Consider the following 22,114-nt stretch of genomic DNA (forward strand, 5'->3'; position numbering starts at 1 on the left):
GCAGATACAAAATGGACGCCCCGCCTCTTCGGTAGAAAACAGGGATAGCCCTAGAAATGAAACCAGGCTCATTAATGAAAGCTATGGACGCAAGGACTGACCATGATATCAACATTGTTAACCACGTTGAGGCTATACAGGAGTTTACATTTCAGTGTTGATAAACATTCAAACAAGCCTTTAGGTTCATGGAGTCCCAACTAAGCTCGGGGCATTAAAGAAGCAATGTAATTTCAGTATCATGTGTTTGAGCATGTGTCCGTTTGGCCTACGGAATTTATCTGCATGAATTTGAGTAATAAAATCCTCATTCAGTATGCTGGGATCCGCACTGTTCGGCTGTTGCAAGAGCGCTTTTGTCACTGGTAAGAGGCAGTTCAGTGATCGAATTCAAACATTGGGTTTAAAGACGTTTAGATTTGTGAACCGCCAACCACAATCCATATGGCGCAAATAGCTAAAGCAGTGTGCTAAGTAGAGTCAATCACCACCTTCCGGAGACACCTGAAACCCCACCTCTTCAAGGAATACCTAGGATAGGGTAAGTAATCCTCCCCCCCCTAAAAAGATTTAGATGTACTATTGTAAGTGGCTGTTCCACTGGATGTCATAAGGTGTATGCACCAATTTGTAAGTCGCTCTGGATAAGAGCGTCTGCTAAATGACTTAAATGTAAATGTAGATCAAGTGATATCGGTATCGCCTTAGACTACACTTGTCATCCTTACCGCCAAGCGTTTATTGCAGTTGGATAATCTTTGGATGCCCGCAGCAGTCGCAACATCGGAAGACATACCTGTGTGTTAACATATGGACTACGTTACCCAGCAGGCTATGCGGGAGGCAGATGGTTAAGGAATGCCTTGCATGGCTAAACATGGAGTTTTCTAGCTGAAGTAAATTCATTAAACGTAAAACCTATGCCCCGGTTTGTCATAAGGAACAAACATAACAGGCTGTAGCCTACAAATGCATATTCCTGGTCTTTTACCGCGAACCAAACTCATTTAGTGTGTCAGACTCGCTCAGGTGCAACCACTTAAAATGTGCTTTTTCGATGCTGATTTTAATGAGAAAAGTATTTCTTTGCAAACATCCTTTGAATTGAAAAGTAGTTCTCGAATCTAGTTTTTCAAAAGTAATCTGAATACAAAATTTGGTAATGTAACGGATTAGTTGCCGTTTTTGTAATCCCAACCCTGTCCATAGCCAACACTTTCCATTTTGGCGAGCATGCGCAAAAACCAGAGTGAACATGTTTGACAAAGCAATCAGTTGAAAATGTGATGGGTCCCCCTAAACTTTTTGGTATGTAGAAGCTTGAACGCCAAAATGCTTTGTGCGCCACACCACACATCATTTTGGAAACCCCTCTGGTGGGGAAAATTGAGATTATAGAATAGTTGCACAAACCTCTGTAGCCAATTGGATGGAAATGTATACCTAAACTGGTAATTAGGACTAAATTAAGGCCATTTTAATTCAAGCAAAATTACTTATACAAAGCAAACATGCTCAGTTAAAGAACATTTAAAAACCAGAGGCTAAAACAAGTGGCTCTACTAAAGGCATTTCTTCAAATACATGAACTACAATTACATTTCTGCATCTGCAAAACATTCAATGTAACAACTTGGTTAATTTCACTCAGATTTACTTAGTGTACATGTCATTCTGCAGAGGCTTGATAATGGCGCCTGCCATTGTATGTCAAGTATAAACTGCATCAATGTTACCTTCACACCATTCTGACAACTAAATGTTCATCATAGATAGTCTAATCTTGATGAACAATGTAATGACAATTGGATTTGGGACCATAACTATTGAGCCTCTGCACTTATGGACACAGGTGGACAATAGCCAGAACATTACAATACATTTTATGAACATTGCTCATCGGCCTGGAAGCATACACCAATTGTGCATGCCATAGACATGGCCTAATCGAGCTCAAATTAATAGTCTTAAATTATACATTTTTTTAATTGCACAATATTATCTAGATTTGCTTTGTTCTTCATCTGAGAGTAAGCCAGGTAACTGTTCATAGAGATTCTTCTCAAGCTGTTCATCAATAACCGTCTCGCCCCTCAGTGCGCACCACAGCAAGAAGCTCACCCCTAAGAGACTGATGGGGAGGACTTTCCACCACGGCCGCTGATACTTGCTTCCCAGGGACTGGTCTACATTCCAAGTCTTGTGACTGGCTTTACTGCTAGAGAACTTGATGGGTTGACTAAACTCCTCGTCATCCTCATCTGCTGGTTTCTTTGACTTAGCCAGGCAATGGGAGGTCAAGCAGACGGTCCGTATATGGTTCAATCTCAAAAGAAAAAGGAAAGCAACCTTTTTAGTATCTACAAAAACACTTAAAAAGCCAAAGTGACAACTGTTTACAAAATATCAAGAAATTGAATTCAATACAATAGTGCTGACGCAGGAAATGTAGCTAACTAGCAATCCATGTTAACTAATGCGTAAATCTCACCTAACTGATCAAATATGAGGTGCCGGAAGCTCCAATAGAGCTCCCAAGTCAAATCGGAAGGTCAAATAACCAATGACAGTACATTGGGAACACTCATGCGAGTGATGATTTTAAAACCTGAACCAAATGTGTACTACTTTGCTAGCTTGCCTCTGTCAGGTTTGACTCATTGTCATTGAACCACTCACTGTCCATTAAAGTGAACATAAATAGCTATCTGGCTATATTTCTCATATTGTACATACCTCAGCTTTGTCTTGATACCATCAATCACAATCCTACGACACAGAGAATATTGTGACGAACTAGACAAAACACGTCCTATTGTCGACATTTTGTAGAATGGTCATGTCATGGCAAAATGCTCAATTCGAAGCAGGTCATGTAACATTTCGTTACACATATAACAACGAGCAAGATATTTCACCGGATGTATAAATGTGATGCATCCGGCTGACGTTTCCACTCACGACCAAATATGGTGATGACAGGAAAGCCCAGTAACCGGCAGTGGGCGAAGATGGAGCGAGAGTGAACTGCGTTTTGTAGACTTTACCCTTTGCAAAATAAAAAATAAAATAAAAGCCTTTGTCTAGGAGAGAAAGAGCGAAGAGGCCTTGAATTGTACACTATAATCCTAAATGCTAAAGATCACAAATGCAATATACTGTGCTTGCATAAAATGTTGGACAATATTGTCATCTATCGTCATCTATTGAAATTGCAAGAACATTCACCTTGAGACTACAAGGCCCAGCACACTTAGGAACATAACTAATCTCAAATCACCAATCACCGAACTGAAATGACTATTTGACCAATCACAACAAGCTAAGCGACAACACTTCCTGATTCACAAAACGCATGTTGGTGTTCATGCTGCTGAGGTCAACGCGAGTACAATTATTCTGTTACCGTAAGTTTATTCTTATTAGTAAGTTATTAACATCTTTTGAATGTAACCTGCTGTCATTTTTTTCTAACATGAAGCAATAAAGCATGTCAAAGATGCTGAAACTAAATGGCAAGCTTATAACGTTAGTGTGGTGTAATTAGCACTGTTGATAGCTAACGTTACAATAGCTAGCTAACTAGTCAGTGCAAGTGTCATAGTTAGGAATAATGAGCTAGTTTTCAAAGTAAAATTGTAGCTAAACGTCATGAGAGTCATGACTTTTACCTTGACAGATATGTCAGTATGCCCATTGTCTAACACTGTACTGTGACGTTAGCTAACTATGCAATTATGTTTCAGGAACAAGTTGGCTATCATGGCAAAGAGTAAATCATGTGAATCAGATCCCAAAAGAAGTGGGTGCAAAAGGATGAAGTTGAATTCAAATGAGAGAGCTGTCTGCATTGATGAAAGCAAAGTGAAAAAGAAAAGGAAAAATACTGACATTGAGGCAAGTATGGTAACAGTAATATGGTGATTTTAAAATGTAAAAAAGATTGCATAGAGGCATATGTATGTCATTTCTTGTAAGCTGAGCTCATTATGATGAGATATTAAAATAAGGTCTTGCACATTCCAAGGAGGCTCCTATACCAGTCCCCACATTGTCAAAGAACACTTCAGAGGACGTGGTGACAAATTCAAGGAAACACAAACAACAAGCAGATGATGCACAGAAGGAAAAGAAGTGGAAGAAGAAGAACAAAACTACTGGGGTAAACTGCTATATATTCCTGCTTTATTCATTTAATTTACAGAAACATTTTTGTATGGTGACACCAGTAGATGGGGCCACACACACACACACACACACACAAAGCTTTCTAGACATTTTTCCCCATGTAAGTGATCAGAATTATATATATTTTTATAATTATGAGATTATCTGAACACTCTGTTTCTCATTTTGCTTATGTTGTAGGTTAGACCCTATTTTACATAATCGGAGGTATTTTTGTTGTGCTCCCCATCAGTTGAGACACGGCATGCCCTTCAATACAGGGTGGTGGGTGTCATGTTTTTGCTGATAAATGTTCTAAAATGGGAATATAATTGAAACATTTTTACTTTCAAATGGTAGCACAAAAATGGTTTGGAGGTCCACACATCAGAGAATGTTTATTTGAATGGGAATATCAGTTTTAAATGACACCTTCAATCTTCTCTAGGAAACCTGTTGGAATCATAGAAATAAAGATAATAGAATATACATTTCCATTTAAGTAGACATTTGACAATGGGTGGACAGGCACCCATTTTTGTGGTAGTAATTGGAAGTTGTAAATGTCAATTTATATTATATTTCAACGATGTACTAGCTCAATTGTAGTGGGTTGAAGGGATATATCCATTCTATTTATATGATTGAAATGACACCCACCCTTATATTCAAGAGTATGCTGTCTCAACCGATGGTGGACACAACAAACACCTCAGATGATCTAAAATGGGTCTAAACTTATAAAATATGCGACAATGAGGAAAATCAGAGTTTAAAGCTTTTTTTTAGACATTAAAGTTTAAAATGACAATACATAAAAATCTTTAAAGAAAATAGTTTGACAACCCTGTTTGTAAGCTTCCATTCAGCCACGAGCAGTAGTGAGTTCGGGCACTGAACTCAGGCCTGGTAAGCAGTTGTCATTCCAATTCATTCCAAAGGTGTTCGATTGGTTTGAGGTCAGGGCTCAGTGCAGGCCATTCAAGTTCTTCCACCCCGATCTCAACAAACCATTTCCGTATGGACCTTGCTTTGACAATGCAGGGGGGCATTGTCATGCTGAAACAGGAAAGGTCCTTCCAGAAACAGTTGCCACAATGTTGGAAGCACAGAATCGTGCTGCTGCTCGGCCATGGAAACACACTTCATGCAGCTTCCGACGAACATTCCTTGTGCTGACTTTGCTTCCAGAGGCAGTTTGGAACTCTGTCGTGAGTGTTGTAACCGAGGACAGATGATTTTTACACGCTACGCACTGGTCCAAGGCTGTGAGCGGCTGAGCCGTTGTTGCTCCTAGACGTTTCCACTTCACAATAACAGCACTTACAGTTGACCGGGGCAGCTCTAGCAGGACAAACATTTGACCAACTGACTTGTTGGAAAGGTGGCATCCTATGACTGTGCCACATTGAAAGTCACTGGGCTCTTCAGTAAAACTAATCTACTGCCAATGTTTGTCTGTGGAGATTGCGTGGTGGTGTGCCTGACTATAGACCTGTCAGCAACAGTGTGGCTGAAATAGCCAAATCCACTCATTTGAAGGTGTGTCCACATACATTATATATACACAACTATCTATGGAAAGATTTAAGTCAAAAGGAGTGAGGTCAGAAAGTGATTGAAATCAGACACCACGTAGCTGTCCAGGGCACACGTATGTTGGTGAGTTTTGATTTGAAGGATGGATGGCTGGTTTGTAGAGGCAGCAGGAGCGTTGGAGAGGTTGTGTGGTGGGACTTGTACTTTTAAGTATGGGATGGGGGCAGGAGCTTGCAGTGGGTAGTCTAGAGGGGCTAGCTACTCCAGCAGGAGCTGTCTAACTTGGCCCAGCTAATGTTTTCCTTGATGAAGCTCCTTAGCTTGTCCTGGAAGGTCTCCCCCAGGAAGCTGTAGATCAGGGGGTTGAGACAGCTGTTGGAGAAGGCAGCCAGGTTGACCATGTGGGCCGTCAGAGGGTAGTCATGCCACAGCGTTCCATCCACATCGCCTCTAAGCAGGTGCACGCTGACAAACATGTTCTGCGGTAACCAGCAGGCAAAGAACACCAACACGGCCGCAGAAATCATCCTCAAAGCCTTCCGCTTCTGTGGCCGCCGCTGCAGCCCACTGTGCTCCCTTTGAGCGCTCGCCAGAACCAGGGCGATCCTCCAGTAGCAGAGGCCCAGCACGCAGAAGGGCAGCAGGAAGCCCAGCGTGACCTCCAGCCACTGGATCTGGGATACGTTCGCAAAGCAGAAGTAGAGCTCCCCAGCGTGCTGCACCTGGGCCACAGTGAAGGGCAGCAGGGTGAGCAGGGCGGAGGTCACCCAGATCAGGCAGCAGGTCAGGCGGGCCCGGGGCATGCTTCTGCCCAGACTCATTGAGCCCGCCAGCACCACAAACCGGTCAAAGCTCATCCAGGTCAGGAAGAAGACGCTGCTGTACATGTTGACCTGCAGGAACAGGGCCATGAAGGTGCACAGGGCAGCCATGTCATAGTAGTGCTCGCTAAGGTTGAACACCTCGATCAGGGAGTCAGCCACTAGGACCAGGTCGGCAGCTGCCAGGTTGACAAAGTAAAGGTCCGGGGCGGTCATGCGGCCCCTGTGGCTCAGGTTGACGGCCAGGATGAGGACGTTCCCGATGAAGCCCACGGGGAAAAGGAAGATTGTGTAGAGGCAGGAGAGGAAGACGCTGATGGTGTAATGCTGGTTGGGGTCAGGTTCCTTTCCTGCCAGCCCAGAGGAGGTGGCTGAGGAGCCATTCAACTGCTCTGTGACGTTGCTATAAATCGCAACGGGATAGTCCATGTACGCGCGCACCTCCATGTCATTGTCTGGTCTGGTGTCTGTCTGTGTCAAAAGTTACAAGCTGTCATTTTGAGCCTGCAGTTGAACTCTAGCCCCAAGTTGTCATTTACAATGCGGTATCAAGGAGTTGTTGCCAGGTAAAAATCCCACATCAATAATAACCACTGCTAAGAGACTCTTTTGTTTCTCACTAGAAACGCACTCTCTTGGTTCAGGTTGAAGGGTTGATGGTTCACTCACGGTGCTAAGAAGGGGATAAATAATGAAATGGGTCAACTAACTAAATCAAATTTTATTGGTCACATACACATATTTATCAGATGTTATTGCGGGTGTAGCGAAATGCTTGTGCTCCTAGCTCCAAAAGTGCAGTCGTATCAGTGCCCTTCAGTTGGTTTAAGTAACAACAAAAATAATTACTTGTTGTTTATCTGAGAAGGTTTGTCCTTCGTTCTTGCGGATATGTGAACAACCATCAATGAACGCATGAAAATGATGCAGTAGTAAACATTTTGGAACAAAGGTAACTGGAACCGCACACTACCTGTACAGTGGCTGATGAGGACATTTCTATGGCAATATCTTTACCATATAAGAGAGAGCCAGTCTGAAGCACTTGCCCTTTAGAGGGCGAGGTAAGAGGAAAAGCAAACTTACATTGTTGACTTCCTGTGTTGTTTTCATGACCAGAATGCTCATGTCGAGATCTTTCTCACTCAGTGTAGAGGTTTAACAACAATCGCCAATCAATTCTCATTAGCTTCCAACGACTGAGGCTGTGTAGACTTTCTTTACTTGCTCATCCCCCAAGTCATTTGACGTCACCCGCTCCTCAGCGTAAGATAGAGATGTATGCAAACAGTCCTCTCTCTCTGCTGTTGTCCTCAGCTATAGCCGGTCTTCTCTACTGTTTTCTGTTACTTGAGACTGATTCTTCATGATTTTTCACACAGTTTTACTGTTTTTGCTCTATGGAAGGAATTTTTATTCAAGTATAATCATCCATGCACGAAGGGTGGATCATTATGTAGAATGTTCAAATATATAAATAAGGGAGTCACTGGGTATGGGTAACTTATGGGGAAACTCTGGAAACTGCCTCATATTTACACAAAACAAGATGGATGGCAGAACTGGTATGCTGTGGTGGAGAGTAGGGTATGTTGAGCCATTTTTTTTACATTCAATGTCAAGGGAAACAGTTATGTCTAACAAAGATATCTACATATATTTCAGGATGTTGTGTATCCCTGGAAATAATACGATTTCATGTAAACAACTGTTTTGAAAACATAGCTTGTCCAATAAATGGTCTCTGTATGGGGTAAGTTGGGCATAGGGACAGGGTAAGTTGAGCCACCTTGGGGTAAGTGGATGGTGGTTGTCTGTGATGGTAGTGGTAGGTCAAAGTTCATGGAATGGGGGTGTGATATATTTTAGATCTATATCTGAATGTAGGCATACATTTATGTTCAATATCACTTACCCTTCCATTTCTTCACCAGTTGTCTGGGACATGGATGTTATTTCGATGTGCCAATTCATGGGCAAGTTCTCTGCATTTGACACGAATCAACCCATAAAACTGGTCAGTGAGATCAGATAAGACCCTGCTACTCTATCATATCCTCTTTGACGCAGGTGCATGTTCATATTCTTTTGTCAGTGTTCCTCTTCAGTGTCATTCAGTTAGAAAGTTGTATCCCTTTGCTGCTACTCGAATGTACTTTTTCCCTTCTCTCACTTCCTGTCGCTGCTCTCTCAAGAACCACAAGGGGGGCTAGACTTTTGCTTGTTTTACGTTTGTATACGTAGTGCATGATGACGTCTGCTCTGTAACAATAAAAATGCACAATATTTTTTGTTGTTCATATCCATGACACATTGCAATAATAGTGTGCATAAAACAGACAGAATTGTATCATTAGTACGGTGACCAACTTACCCCAAGACAAACATTTTTACTATATTAGTCCACACAGCTACAAGGATGCACTTTCATGCTAGACTTAACCTCCATTTAAAACGTTTTTTTTAACGAGGCAAGTCAGTTAAGAATTTCTTATTTACAATGACTGCCTAGGAACAATGGGTTAACTGCCTTGTTCAGGGGCAGAACCAAAGATTTTTACCTTGTCAGTTTGAGGATTTGATCTAGCAACCTTTCAATTACTGGCCCAATGCTCTAACCACTAGGCTACCTTGTAGCTTATAGAGGCCCCAACTGATGTTATAAAACAATACAAGCATCATGAAACTCATAACCCCAATTAATTTGACTTTCTGAAAATCATTTTGGACTAAACTTGCTTACCTCTCCATGTGGTTTCTTCCTTCAGACTCCATTTTGTTTATGGCTTCCTAGAAACAAGGCATGGCTCAATTAACTCTTTGGTTCAACTTAACCCACTCTCCCCTATATAAAGTTATGCCATCACCTACTCAACAAAACTTAAGGACATGTTTTCACTGTTGGAAATGTTCTTGTGAGATCTGTATTTAAATGTATCTGAGTTTGTCAATCCATTTTCAGGTGAGTCTCTGCCATCTATGAATAGGAAGCCCCTGGCTACTACCTAAGGATGCATGAACTATATCTAGTCCAAAAGAAACTTACACCAATGTTTTGGCAAGCTTCTCTTTAGTACATTCCTTTAGTAAATACACTGCATTTGGAAAGTATTCAGACCCCTTGAGTTTTTGCACATTTTGTTATGTTACAGCCTTATTCTAAAATTGATTAAATTGTTTTTTTCCCCTCAATCTATACACATTGCTCCATAATGACAAAGCAAAAACAGATTTGGATAATTTTTTGCACATTTTATAAAAATGGAGAAATCACATTTACATAAGGTTTTCATCAAGGACCGCTCTGTACTTTGCTCTGTTCATCTTTCCCTTGATCCTGACTAGTCTCCCAGTCCCTGCCGCTGAAGAACATCCCCAAAGCATGATGCTGCCATCACCATACTTCACCGTAGGGATAGTGGCAGGTTTCCTCCAGATGTGACGCTTGGCATTCAGGCCAAAGAGTTCAATCTTTGTTTCATCAGACCAGATAATCTAGTTTCTAATGGCCTGAGTCTTTTTTGGTGCCTTTTGAGAAACTCCAAGCAGGCTGTCATGTACCTTTTATTGAGGAGTGGGTTCCGTCTGGCCACTCTACCATAAGGGCCTGATTTGTGGAGTTCTGCAGAAATGGTTGTCCTTCTGGAAGGTTCTCCCATATCCACATAGGAACTCTGGAGCTCTGTCAGTGATCATCGGGTTCTTGGTCACTTCCCTGACCAAAGCCCTTCTCCCCCGATTGCTCAGTTTGGCCGGGTGGCCAGCTCTAGGAAGAGTCTTGGTTTAAGAATGATGGAGGCCACTGTGTTCTTGGGGACCTTCAATGTTGCAGAAATGTTTTGGTACCCTTCCCCAGATCTGTGCCTCGACACAATCCTGTCTCGGAGCTCTATGGACAATTCCTTTGAGCTCATGGCTTGGTTTTCGCTTTTACTTGCACTGTCAACTGTGGGACCTTCTATAGACAGGTGTGTGCCTTTGCAAATCATGTCCAATTAATTTAATCTAATCAATTGAATTTACCACAGGTGGACTCCAAGTTGTAGAAACATCTCAAGGATGATCAATGGAAACAGGATGATGCACCTGAGCTCATTTTCGAGGCTTATACCAAAGGCTCTGAATACTTACGTAAATCAGCTATTTCAGGTTTTTTATTTGTAATACATTTGCAAAAATGTCTAAAACCGTTTTTTGTTTGTCATTATGGGGTTTTGTGTGTAGATTGATGACAAAAAAATATATAATTTAATCAATTTTAGAATAAGTCTGTAACGTAAGAAAATGTGGTAAACGGGAAGGTCTGAATACTTTCCAAATGCACTGTATTTCCTATGTAAGGTGTTTTCCCACTATTCAGTCATCATATTGTGACATTGAGTTTGAATGGGTTTTTGTGTAAAACATGTTTATGCAAACACCGCCCCGCCACTGTCTGTTTCTTGGAAGTGTTGTTTGTCAAATAGCAAGTCGTAGAAACAGTAGCACATGTCAGTTGAATTGAATTAGTAGAAATAGTCTTTCCAATGATTGTTCGTGGTTTATTTGTCATTGCACAACTTCGTTTTACTCTTCTTCGTTTGAAATTTCACTATCATCATATTGCAAAAGTCACCAATGAATTGTACAGACATCGTTCGATTTGCCAAAAAAAAGGTTTTCATAAACAAGTCAGTTGGTTGGTGAAGTAACAGTACGCTGATCATACATGAAATAAGATTAATCATTACATTGAAAAAGTTACAAAAAGTACATTGGAAAACAAAACTGTCTGAGTAACACTATTTACGGTCTTCAAATTCAAGCCAAAATTAAATGTAAACGATCAGTAACTAAACTTTCAGAATGTATCCTTGCTTTTAACTTATCTGCTGTCAGCTTCTAATATATATATATATATATATATATATATACACACAGTGCCTTGCGAAAGTATTCGGCCCCCTTGAACTTTGCGACCTTTTGCCACATTTCAGGCTTCAAACATAAAGATATAAAACTGTATTTTTTTTGGTGAAGAATCAACAACAAGTGGGACACAATCATGAAGTGGAACGACATTTATTGGATATTTCAAACTTTTTTAACAAATCAAAAACTGAAAAATTGGGTGTGCAAAATTATTCAGCCCCCTTAAGTTAATACTTTGTAGCGCCACCTTTTGCTGCGATTACAGCTGTAAGTCGCTTGGGGTATGTCTCTATCAGTTTTGCACATCGAGAGACTGACATTTTTTCCTATTCCTCCTTGCAAAACAGCTCGAGCTCAGTGAGGTTGGATGGAGAGCATTTGTGAACAGCAGTTTTCAGTTCTTTCCACAGATTCTCGATTGGATTCAGGTCTGGACTTTGACTTGGCCATTCCAACACCTGGATATGTTTATTTTTGAACCATTCCATTGTAGATTTTGCTTTATGTTTTGGATCATTGTCTTGTTGCAAGACAAATCTCCGTCCCAGTCTCAGGTCTTTTGCAGACTCCATCAGGTTTTCTTCCAGAATGGTCCTGTATTTGGCTCCATCCATCTTCCCATCAATTTTAACCATCTTCCCTGTCCCTGCTGAAGAAAAGCAGGCCCAAACCATGATGCTGCCACCACTATGTTTGACAGTGGGGATGGCGTGTTCAGGGTGATGAGCTTTGTTGCTTTTACGCCAAACATAACATTTTGCATTGTTGCCAAAAAGTTCAATTTTGGTTTCATCTGACCAGAGCACCTTCTTGTGTCTCCCAGGTGGCTTGTGGCAAACTTTAAACAACACTTTTTATGGATATCTTTAAGAAATGGCTTTCTTCTTGCCACTCTTCCATAAAGGCCAGATTTGTGCAATATACGACTGATTGTTGTCCTATGGACAGAGTCTCCCACCTCAGCTGTAGATCTCTGCAGTTCATCCAGAGTGATCATGGGCCTCTTGGCTGCATCTCTGATCATTCTTCTCCTTGTATGAGCTGAAAGTTTAGAGGGACGGCCAGGTCTTGGTAGATTTGCAGTGGTCTGATACTCCTTCCATTTCAATATTATCGCTTGCACAGTGCTCCTTGGGATGTTTAAAGCTTGGGAAATCTTTTTGTATCCAAATCTGGCTTTAAACTTCTTCACAACAGTATCTCGGACCTGCCTGGTGTGTTCCTTGTTCTTCATGATGCTCTCTGCGCTTTTAATGGACCTCTGAGACTATCACAGTGGAGGTGCATTTATACAGAGACTTGATTACACACAGGTGGATTGTATTTATCATCATTAGTCATTTTGGTCAACATTGGATCATTCAGAGATCCTCACTGAACTTCTGGAGAGTTTGCTGCACTGAAAGTAAAGGGGCTGAATAATTTTACACGCCCAATTTTTCAGTTTTTGATTTGTTAAAAAAGTTTGAAATATCCAATAAATGTCGTTCCACTTCATGATTGTGTCCCACTTGTTGTTGATTCTTCACAAAAAAATACAGTTTTATATCTTTATGTTTGAAGCCTGAAATGTGGCAAAAGGTCGCAAAGTTCAAGGGGGCCGAATACTTTCGCAAGGCACTGTGTGTGTATATATATATATGAATCAACGTTTATAAGGATAGATTTGGCGGTCTTAAAAAAGGCATAATATTCCTGAATGTCTGGGATGGTTATTGACCTAAGGGTTATAGTCCTGAGTGTCAGCAATCTCAATATGGGGTTCCATGATGTGTCTGTGGGTCTGTCGGCCCCCCAGGCCCCGGCAGCAGTCGCGGAGTTGCCTGGTCACCTCCAGAAGGCTTTCCCTGCACGGTCTATGCAGCAGGAGCACTAACACTAGACACACACAACTCCCAGAGAACATCACAAACTCGGACACGTGCATGAACGCCCTCTCGTGATAGCTGAGATCACCAGCCTGCTGCATCCCTGCCCCCCTTACCAGCACAATGCCATGGAATAGCTGACATACAAATATCACCACAGCCACTGCCAGGAACACCGGACCTTCCTCTGATCCGGAGAGGAACCGGCTGCTGGATTTCCATTGGCGGACGCAGCCGCCTGTCAGGAGTCCCAGAAGGAGGAGGTAGGGAATTAGGCACCCCAGACAAAGCTTCGCCATGGCATAAGACCTTCCTGCCTCAGTTGGGTCTATAATACATATGCCCTCCAAATGCAATTCCTTGGAGGGGCCTCTGAGTCTGGCCAGCACCAAGGAGCACAGGATAGAAACCAGAAGCACCAGAGCCACACAGACCCCAGGCCTCTTCAGCAGGGTGTGAGTTGGGGTGTCGAAGGTCAGGGCGTATCCCATGAACACCAGGAGCAACAGCCCGCAGAGGGATGCCATGTTGACGGTGAAGGCGAGCGCAGCACAGCCGATGTGTGTGGTCACCAGGTAGCTGGGCCGGTGTGCTACGGAAGAGAGGGAGAGGAGCAAGAGAAGGAGCTGGGAGCTGGAAAAGGCCCAGAGCAGGGAGTCCAGCCAGGCCAGGTACCTCTGGGCTCTGTAGGACCGAATTAAGGCGTAGAGTAGAATGCACGCCGAGGCCAAGCCCAGCACGGCACAGAGCGCATATACGTAGTTGGCCCTGGATGTCAGGTCATTGGCTGCGATTTTGGCAAAGAAGTCTGAGGTGTTGAAGGGGCTGGATGTTGAGGTGGTGTTGAAGGGTTGCATGTCGGTGCTCATCTCAGTCTGGGGCAGAAAGTCTGTTTGATTTGCCTTGTGTCCAATGAGAGGGAAAAAAGAACACATGGCAATTTAGAACAATAAGTGAGTACGCAATCCAATTTTCATTGATGAGAATACACAACACTGTTCCAGTTATAACATCACCATCTAATGTTCATTCACTGAGCAAGTTACTTTGTTTCTGCAGTTACACACCAAAGACGACATTATAAACAATGCCAATACAGTCACACCAAATGAAGAGTTGATGAAACGTATAGATATGAAGAAATATCAAAACCGGTGTCAGAAGCCATGGGTGCTTTCACAGGGTGTTACTGAATGAGTTTGGACTGGTATCCAGAGGAGTTCTGAACTCAGCAAAAAAATACATGTACTCTCACTGTCAACTGTTTGTTTTCAGTAAACTTAACATGTAAATATTTGTATGAACATAAGATTCAGAAACTGAGAGACAAACTGAACAAGTTCCACAGATGTGTGACTAACAGAAATTGAATAATGTGTGCCTCAACAAAGGGGGGGTTCAAATCAAAAGTAACAGTAACAGTCAGTGTCTGGTGTGGCCACCAGCTGCATTAAGTACTGCAGTGCATCTCCTCCTCCTGGACTGCACCAGATTTGCCAGTTTTTGCTGTGAGATGTTACCCCACTCTTCCACCAAGGCACCTGCAAGTTTCCGGGGGGAATGGCCGTAGCCCTCACCTTCCGATCCAACAGGTCCCAGACGTGCTCAATTGGATTGAGATCCAGGCTCTTCAGTGAAGAGCGCTTTTTGCCAGTCTTGTCTGGTCCAGCAACGGTGGGTTGTGCCCATAGGCGACGTTGTTGCCAGTGATGTCTGGCGAGGACCTGCCTTTACAACAGGCCTACAAGCCCTCAGTCCAGCCTCTCTCAGCCTATTGCGGACAGTCTGAGCACTGATGGAGGGATTGTGCGTTCCTGGTGTAACTCGGCCAGTTGTTGTTGCCATCCTGTACCTGTCCCGCAGGTGTGATGTTCCATTCTTTTTAATGATTCAAGCTCTGTCAAGTTGGTTGTTGATCATTGCTAGACAGCCGTTTTCAAGTCTTGCCATAGATTTTCAAGCCGATTTGAAGTACCTTGTTATAGACTAATTTCACTCAATTCTATATAATTTTAGATTACTTAAGATTTGAGCATCTTTTTATTTTTTAAATTCCTCACAAATTATTGGAATGATCGAACAGCCTACTTTGACACTGACAAACTGAGAATCTGAGCTCAAGAAAAACAACCTTGTCTTGAATACATCAATAGCCTAGACCTAGGTGTGTAAAAACGATTTCCAGTTTCATCTCACTCACCGTCGATGGCTGAAGCCTCTCTCGTTTTACTTTGTAAAACAATGCCGTTGAAATATTGCAAAAGGCCTGTTTTGTTTGAATGCTGCTCGCTGACCGATTTGCCGCACGTTCCCAACTGTAGGCATGCCTTTTGATTGGGCTACGCACAATCCACAGCTAGGCAATAGATTATTATTATTACTTTAAAGCTATTGATCCTCTGTGGCTAAATGATAGACTTACTCCTGGTGTAGTCTTCTGAAATATTTAATTTATTTCTGAACAAACCGCAGCAATTCTATATAACTTTGGCTAATGTATTTCAATTTATATGGGGTGTTATGTCACCTCTAGCATCGTTGCCATGGCTATAATTCTATAAGGAAATTAATTATGAAATGCAACGCTGGAGAGAGCAGAATTGCAGCCTCATGTCTTATCAGAGAGTGGGAGAGAGATCATATAAAGTTAATGTCGTTCTATTTCTGAGAGATACAGAGGCGCTTCTCTCTCACCACAGCAATGGCCACGTGTCGGTCTATAGGCTGCGATGTTGCATAAACCGAGGCCGGTCCAAGTTCATCCTGAAAATATCAGGCACGTTTTCACATTTACGTTATTTAGGTAGTAGGAGAATTACAGAGGAGGCAACTTGAATTACCTCTGATTGCTTTAATTATAACTTTTACATTGCAAACTGTGAAAATGAATTTTTCATGGGAAGAAAGGTACCGACCGGATCCTTGCAAATGGGTTCCCGGAACAAAACAGTCCAAAACTGAGTGGAGCAGGATCGGCTCAAATTTAAATGCAGGTTGTGTTGACTTTTCCCCAAACATAACGCTTTGTATTCAGGACATGAAGTTAATTTCTTTGCTAGATTTTTGGCAGTTATTGTAAACAGGATTATTGTAAACAGGATGCATGTTTTGAAATATTTGTATTCTGTACAGGCTTCCTTCTTTTCACTCAGTCATGTAGGTTAGTATTGTGGAGTAATTACAATGTTGTTGATCCACCATCAGCTTTCTCCTATCGCAGTCATTAAACTCTGTAACTGTTTTAAAGTCACCATTGGCCTCTTGATGAAATCCCTAAGCAGTTTCCTTCCTCTCCGGAAACTGAGTTAGGAAGGACGCTTATATCTTTGTAGTGACTTGTTGTATTGATATACCAATAGGTGCCCTTCTTTGCAAGGCATTAGAAAACCTCCCTGGTCTTTGCTGTTAATTCTGTGTTTGGAATTCACTGCTCGATTGAGGGACCTTTACAGATAATTGTATTTGTGGGGTACAAAGATGAGAGTCAGTCAAAAATCATGTTAAACACAATTTTTGCACATAGAGTCCATGTAACTTACATGACTTGTTGTGAAAATTTTTACTCCTGAACTTATTTAGTCTTGACATAACAAAGGGGTTGAATATTTATTAACTTAAGACATTTCAGCTGTTTATTTGTAATTAAATTATAAAAAGGACTTAAAACATAATTCCACTTTTACATTTATGGGGTATTGTGTGTAGGCCAGTAACACAAAATCTCAATTTAATCCATTTTACTGCGCCTGCAATTTTGTCCCCGGAAGAGCAACACACTAAGATGTTACCATTTCATTCAGTTTTGCAGAAATTGCTCATTTTCCAACATGTAAAAACGACACACTGCCAGCTCTGTGTTGGCTCTCTCGGCAGTGTAGAGAACCTCCCAGTCCCTTATTTCTCATAGACAGTATCTAAGAAGACATTGGTTTGTGGACTATCACCACATAGACCTCCCCATACCTTGCTTTGAGTACTTCAAGTTGGGAGGAACTCACTGCACACAAAGCAACAAATGTTTCCGCTTACCATTTTCACTTTCGGCTGGCGTCTTCTGTTTTATTTTCAGTAACTCAGTCTGCCAAGGCGATCTAAAGTCTCATTCTCTGAGATTGATGCATGTTGCGTGGATATAGGCGAGCAGAGCAAGTCATTAGGTTTCAGTGGAGAGGTTGTTGTATTTTTATTGGCTACACCCAGCCAGCATATTCTGAGAATGACGTGGTGGCCACGTGATCTAAAATCTTTTCCTCCCACACTTGTTTCTTGTGGGTTTCTATAGTCGTAAAAATAAAATGTCCCTTGTTTGAGTTTGTCTGAGAAGGTGTCTGTGTTTTTCATATGAAAATACACTCTTTTTTTTGGAAGTATTAGGGTTTACTTTTCCAAGAAACTAAATCCAAAATGCTACATCTTTTCAATTCATCAATCTTCTCTTGTACAAAGATACATGTGCCCTTTGCCTCTCGACACAAGTTCCTATTTTTCCTAAAGTGTTTCAGTGAAACGCAATGGCTTTGTTTAGTTTTTAAATGAAGTCTGTGGAGAAGGTCAATTTACTTTTTCACAGTGGAAAATGCTCTGTGTACGTCAGATTCACCCCTGTAAATACACAGACATGGAAAATGCCTGAAGGGTGTCTGTGGTCTCGCTGTAGCTTGAATCGACACCCTGCTCTCTTACCTTCTCTTCTGCTCTCTCCCTATTTGCTCCTTTTAGTTCTAACAGCTTGAAATGTTCTTACTCCTTAGTCTTTTAAAGTGGCTCAGTATACTTTTCACACGGACTATGATCTTCATTTCAGTAATGAGACAGCTGAAGTTGCACGGACTCTTTAATTTAAGTCATGTGTAACGATTGGCATGTGATGGAAGGCTGTTTATTTTCACTTTGCTAGAGACAGGATGCGAGAAGGAGCTCTTCCGATTTAACCTGAGGTGCGGTTGACCATATTGAACTTCAGAATGTGTCTCTCGCTGGCCTCACTTTGCTGTAGATACAGGAAATGGCCCTTGAACAGCCAAGGGACAGGAAGTAGCCTCAGCCCAGCTTGAGGCGAGGTTGAGAGGCAAGACACCACTCACTTATGTTTTACCTCCATCCCTTAGCAGAATGAGATATGAAATTAATCTGATATGTAGTTAAGTCCAATAAAAGTATTTGAAAAATAATCTTATCCAGTACATTGTGGAGATAATAAATATGACTGTGATTTAAAAAAAATCCCATTATAAAATAATTTTTATTAATAAAAAAAGACATCTCTGGTTTTGTTGAGCAGAGTCCCAAGCCAATCATAGTCCCAGCTGCAGCAGAAGATGAGGAGGAAGATAAAGTGATGGAGGGAGAGGAGGACTTGAGTCCAGAGGAGAGACGAGTCCTCGAGAGGAAAATGAAGAAGATTCTGAAAAAGGAGCAAAAGGATCAACTTAAAGCTGAAGGGAAGACGGAAGACAAAAATGAGGCCTCCAAACCCATTGCTCCCCAACAGGCGCTAGACTACCTTACCTGGTAAGTGAGGAGAGTGCACCATATGAATCACACCCACACACTGCGACTTCAAGTAAAATGGATATCTTCTGTTTATTGCACTCTTCACTGCTGATGTTGCTGTATGTTGGACATAAATGTCCCCAAACACATTCCAAATTGAGTACTTACTGTGCAATCAAATTTGCTACAGTACTGGATGATCACAGTAAAATGTAGCTTATTTGCAACCTTAAATACAGCATGGTCTTTCTTGAAGGTGAGCTCTGGCTTATCTATTTTGTCTTTCTCCATCTTTGCAGTTGGGCTGAGAACCGTAAGGAGTGGAAGTTCCAGAAGACCAGGCAGACGTGGTTACTACAGCACATGTTTGACTCAGAGAAGGTAAACTGTCGTAAGACCTGAGTGGAAACCCTTTTCATCCATCTAATCAGATATTGATTGTGCTTTTTACAAACACTTTTCTTGCATGTAATCAAACCTAAACCCCCAAAGAGCAATCTTAGGGCTCCCCCTGTTGGGAGAGGTTGCTTATCTGTGTTGAGTGTCTCCTTTCAAAAGCCAATTAACAGACATGGTTTTCTGTGCAAATATCCCTCCCTCACTGTTATGACACCCGTACCTGTATCTCACCTGAAAAAGAACATATAGCCTTTATAATATGCTAATTAGGTAGTTATTTATTTTAAAATCCTAAGAAGTCAATGAGGCTGTAACTTTTCTTACATAAGGACAAAATCACATTCTCTGTCTCCACAGATCCCAGATGAGAACTTCTCTGTGCTTCTGTCTTACCTGGACGGGCTGCGTGGGGGGGCCAGGGACACCACCGTGCAGAAGGCTGAGACATTGGTGCGGGAGGGGGAACAGGACACAGATGCCCAGCAGAGGATACAAAGAGCCAGGGAAATCATCCAGCTGCTTTCCTGACTAACCACTACCATTATTCTAGATGATCAATCAAATACCACCACAGCACCACCACCACCACACTCAAAGGGAATAGTCAGTTCATTAGATTCTTATCTGCTGGTTTCTCAATTAATGCAGTGTGGTATATTCACTGTGTATACAAAATTAAATGGCAACCAGCCATGGTTGCTGGAATTGTGATACCAATGAATTCCATATTATGTTCACACTTCTGTTAAGTATTGTGATGCTGTATGTTTTGTTATGACATGATGTAATGTGAATATATCCATGGTTTCATGTAATCAAACTTGTCATTTGCCAGTAGATGAGCCATTTAAAGCTGCAATATGTAACTTTTTGGGCAACGCTACCAAATTCACATAGAAATGTGAGTTATAGATCTGTCATTTGTCTAAGAAGCAGTAGATCTGTTCTATGTGCGCTATGCTTCTTGTGCTTAAGTTTTGGTTTTTACTTTTGGTTTTGTACACCAGCTTCAAACAGCTGAAAATACAATATTTTTGGTTATTTCACAGCGGTTTAGATTGTACAATGATTCTCTACACTACTTGCTTGTTTGGTCACAAACTGAAATTAGGCAAACTATTTGAATTTGAGTAACCAGGAACTTATGCATAGTGACTCTAACCATTCACAGTACTCCAGTCTAAAGCTGATTGTTAATCTTGCTGGGGATGATGAGCCCGTTTGTGCTGCATCTGTATCCTCCATGTTTGTTTGACCTGTCAGTGATGGAGCTGATGTTTCCTTTTTAACAGTTTGTCTGGCTATATACAGAATATATGTGTTGGAATCCCCCCCCAAAAAAAAATGCATATGAAGTAAAACAATTTTTCTGTTACAAGAGTAACACATTTTATTCAGTCTTGCACACTAGACTGATATCAAGCCACTGTTGCAGTGCAACAAATACAACTTTTGGGACTACTGCAAGACTTCTTCTTGAGTATGCAGTTTGCCCCTGCCGGTGTTTTGGCCAATGGCTAATAAATTCAGTTGTGACTGCGATCAATGCCGAGAGGAGACAAGGGCCCGGTCCAGCATCAATTGTACCAGTATAATAAGAAGCATAACAGTTCCACCTTTCCTTTTAGAAGGTGGGTAGCATAAACGTTACCATAGACTTGCATCCATTTTGCATACCCCACCCTACCATTAGACATCCATGTCTTCATCACTGGAAAATATAAATGGTTGAGTTTGATATCACTTAAAAGCTTACAAACAGGGTTGTCAAAACTATTTCTTGAAACGTTGTTTAATGATATAAAAGCGTATAAACTCAAACGTGTTTCATTGTCGCATATGTTGTAGCTTAGATCCTTCTGTGTATAAAGTTGACGTGGGAAGGCAAAAATGATCTAACGATGCACTTAGTTATTTAGAAAACTGCCTCAGACCAGCTATCATTTTCAAATGCAACTTTACTAACGAGTGCTCTGAGGCAGGCATTAGATTACAATGTTTGACCATCACTCCATGCCATCAGGTGAGTATGAATTAATTATCAGCAATTGTCTATATGGTGTAGATGGCTATAGCTGATCCTTCCCTCCACCAAATAATGGCAGAGGTAGGAATTAAGATGAATCGTTCAATTGTTCAATCATTCTCAATGGTAATGTGATTATAAACTGGGTGGTTTGAGCCCTGAAAGCTGATTGGTTGATTAGAAACTGGTTACCAACATATCAGACCGTATACCACGGTATGACAAAACATTTATTTTTACTGCTCTATTTAGGTTGCTAACCAGTTTATAGTAGCAGTAAAGCACCTCGTGGGTTTGTGATATATGGCCAATATACCAAGGGCGGTGTCCAAGCATTCTGCGTTGCGCCGTGCATAAGAACATCCGATAGCCGTGGTATATTGACCACATACCACCCCCTCGGGCCTTATTGCTTAAGTATACTCTATATCTGTAGAGAAATTGGTGGGTGTAATGCGTATGCCTGTGAATGGTCACCACTACACATCACTTGGTTATTGAAGCTGGCAGTGACACTACATATATAGGCAGGCACAACACTGCTGTCCTTCCTTGCAATGCATGGCTCTTTCCGCTTTCATTCTTTCTTCCCACCCTGCCTCCTTACACCCAGTTTTAAGCATTTCATCCCTCGTTCCCTCCCTCCACAGCTTTAAGCGTCAACCTCTCCTTCCTTCTATCCCTCCCTCAAGCCCTTGGCAGTCCCCATAATTGGAAACATTCCCTTTAATTGATTTTTTTTTACCATTCCTCTTCCTTGCCGAAAGGGGTGTCCTGTGTCTGAACTAGTTTCATTTGGCTTGTTGTATAATAACATAATTCCATCTTCATTCTCCACTCCATAGAGACGCTGGGTGCATAGTTACAGTCCCTTACAATCCCTCACATGT

The 22,114-nt window shown here is 41.7% G+C and overlaps 4 protein-coding genes and 1 long non-coding RNA gene across 6 annotated transcripts; 2 read left to right on the plus strand and 3 right to left on the minus strand.

Moving 5' to 3' along the window:
* The first annotated feature begins 98 nt into the window (after positions 1-98).
* On the plus strand, positions 99-21,019 carry LOC118371052 (uncharacterized protein C7orf50 homolog). Of its 2 annotated transcripts, none has more exons than XM_035756366.2 (6): positions 99-541; positions 3,747-3,897; positions 4,028-4,162; positions 18,588-18,817; positions 19,099-19,180; positions 19,556-21,019. In XM_035756366.2, exons 2-6 carry the CDS (start codon positions 3,763-3,765, stop codon positions 19,724-19,726), a joined length of 753 nt encoding a protein of 250 aa, XP_035612259.1. In that variant the 5' UTR covers positions 99-541; positions 3,747-3,762; the 3' UTR covers positions 19,727-21,019. The 2 variants fall into 2 exon arrangements, with proteins under 2 accessions (XP_035612259.1, XP_035612258.1); XM_035756365.2 differs by lacking the exon at positions 99-541 and adding an exon at positions 3,084-3,407.
* Positions 1,431-2,978, minus strand: LOC118371053 (protein ccsmst1). Its single transcript, XM_035756367.2, has 2 exons — positions 2,737-2,978; positions 1,431-2,326 (listed from the first exon to the last, which is right to left on the minus strand). Exons 1-2 carry the CDS (start codon positions 2,823-2,825, stop codon positions 1,999-2,001), a joined length of 417 nt encoding a protein of 138 aa, XP_035612260.1. The 5' UTR covers positions 2,826-2,978; the 3' UTR covers positions 1,431-1,998.
* LOC118371048 (G-protein coupled estrogen receptor 1-like) lies at positions 4,181-7,751 on the minus strand. Its single transcript, XM_035756356.2, has 2 exons — positions 7,614-7,751; positions 4,181-7,200 (listed from the first exon to the last, which is right to left on the minus strand). The coding sequence occupies exon 2, from the start codon at positions 6,972-6,974 to the stop codon at positions 5,961-5,963; it is 1,014 nt and encodes a 337-aa protein (XP_035612249.1). The 5' UTR covers positions 6,975-7,200; positions 7,614-7,751; the 3' UTR covers positions 4,181-5,960.
* Positions 7,924-8,816, plus strand: LOC118371055 (uncharacterized). The gene is made up of 2 exons (XR_004822915.2): positions 7,924-8,114; positions 8,462-8,816. It is a non-coding gene; the product is annotated as an uncharacterized LOC118371055 (long non-coding RNA).
* Positions 11,048-17,638, minus strand: LOC118371046 (uncharacterized). Its single transcript, XM_035756355.2, has 2 exons — positions 17,336-17,638; positions 11,048-14,208 (listed from the first exon to the last, which is right to left on the minus strand). The coding sequence occupies exons 1-2, from the start codon at positions 17,336-17,338 to the stop codon at positions 13,159-13,161; spliced, it is 1,053 nt and encodes a 350-aa protein (XP_035612248.1). The 5' UTR covers positions 17,339-17,638; the 3' UTR covers positions 11,048-13,158.
* Positions 21,020-22,114: the final 1,095 nt, after the last annotated feature.

The sequence above is a fragment of the Oncorhynchus keta genome, chromosome 3, assembly GCF_023373465.1.
Source record: "Oncorhynchus keta strain PuntledgeMale-10-30-2019 chromosome 3, Oket_V2, whole genome shotgun sequence".
Taxonomy (NCBI): domain Eukaryota; kingdom Metazoa; phylum Chordata; class Actinopteri; order Salmoniformes; family Salmonidae; genus Oncorhynchus; species Oncorhynchus keta.

Coding starts and splice junctions, on each gene's coding strand:
- LOC118371053 (XM_035756367.2), bottom strand. CDS start 2,825: ATGTCGACAATAGGACGTGTTTTGTCTAGTTCGTCACAATATTCTCTG. Junction 2,327..2,736: donor GGTATCAAGACAAAGCTGAG/GTATGTACAATA, acceptor TTTTCTTTTGAG/ATTGAACCATATACGGACCG.
- LOC118371052 (XM_035756366.2), top strand. CDS start 3,763: ATGGCAAAGAGTAAATCATGTGAATCAGATCCCAAAAGAAGTGGGTGC. Junction 4,163..18,587: donor AGAAGAACAAAACTACTGGG/GTAAACTGCTAT, acceptor TTTGTTGAGCAG/AGTCCCAAGCCAATCATAGT. Junction 18,818..19,098: donor GCGCTAGACTACCTTACCTG/GTAAGTGAGGAG, acceptor CCATCTTTGCAG/TTGGGCTGAGAACCGTAAGG.
- LOC118371048 (XM_035756356.2), bottom strand. CDS start 6,974: ATGGAGGTGCGCGCGTACATGGACTATCCCGTTGCGATTTATAGCAAC.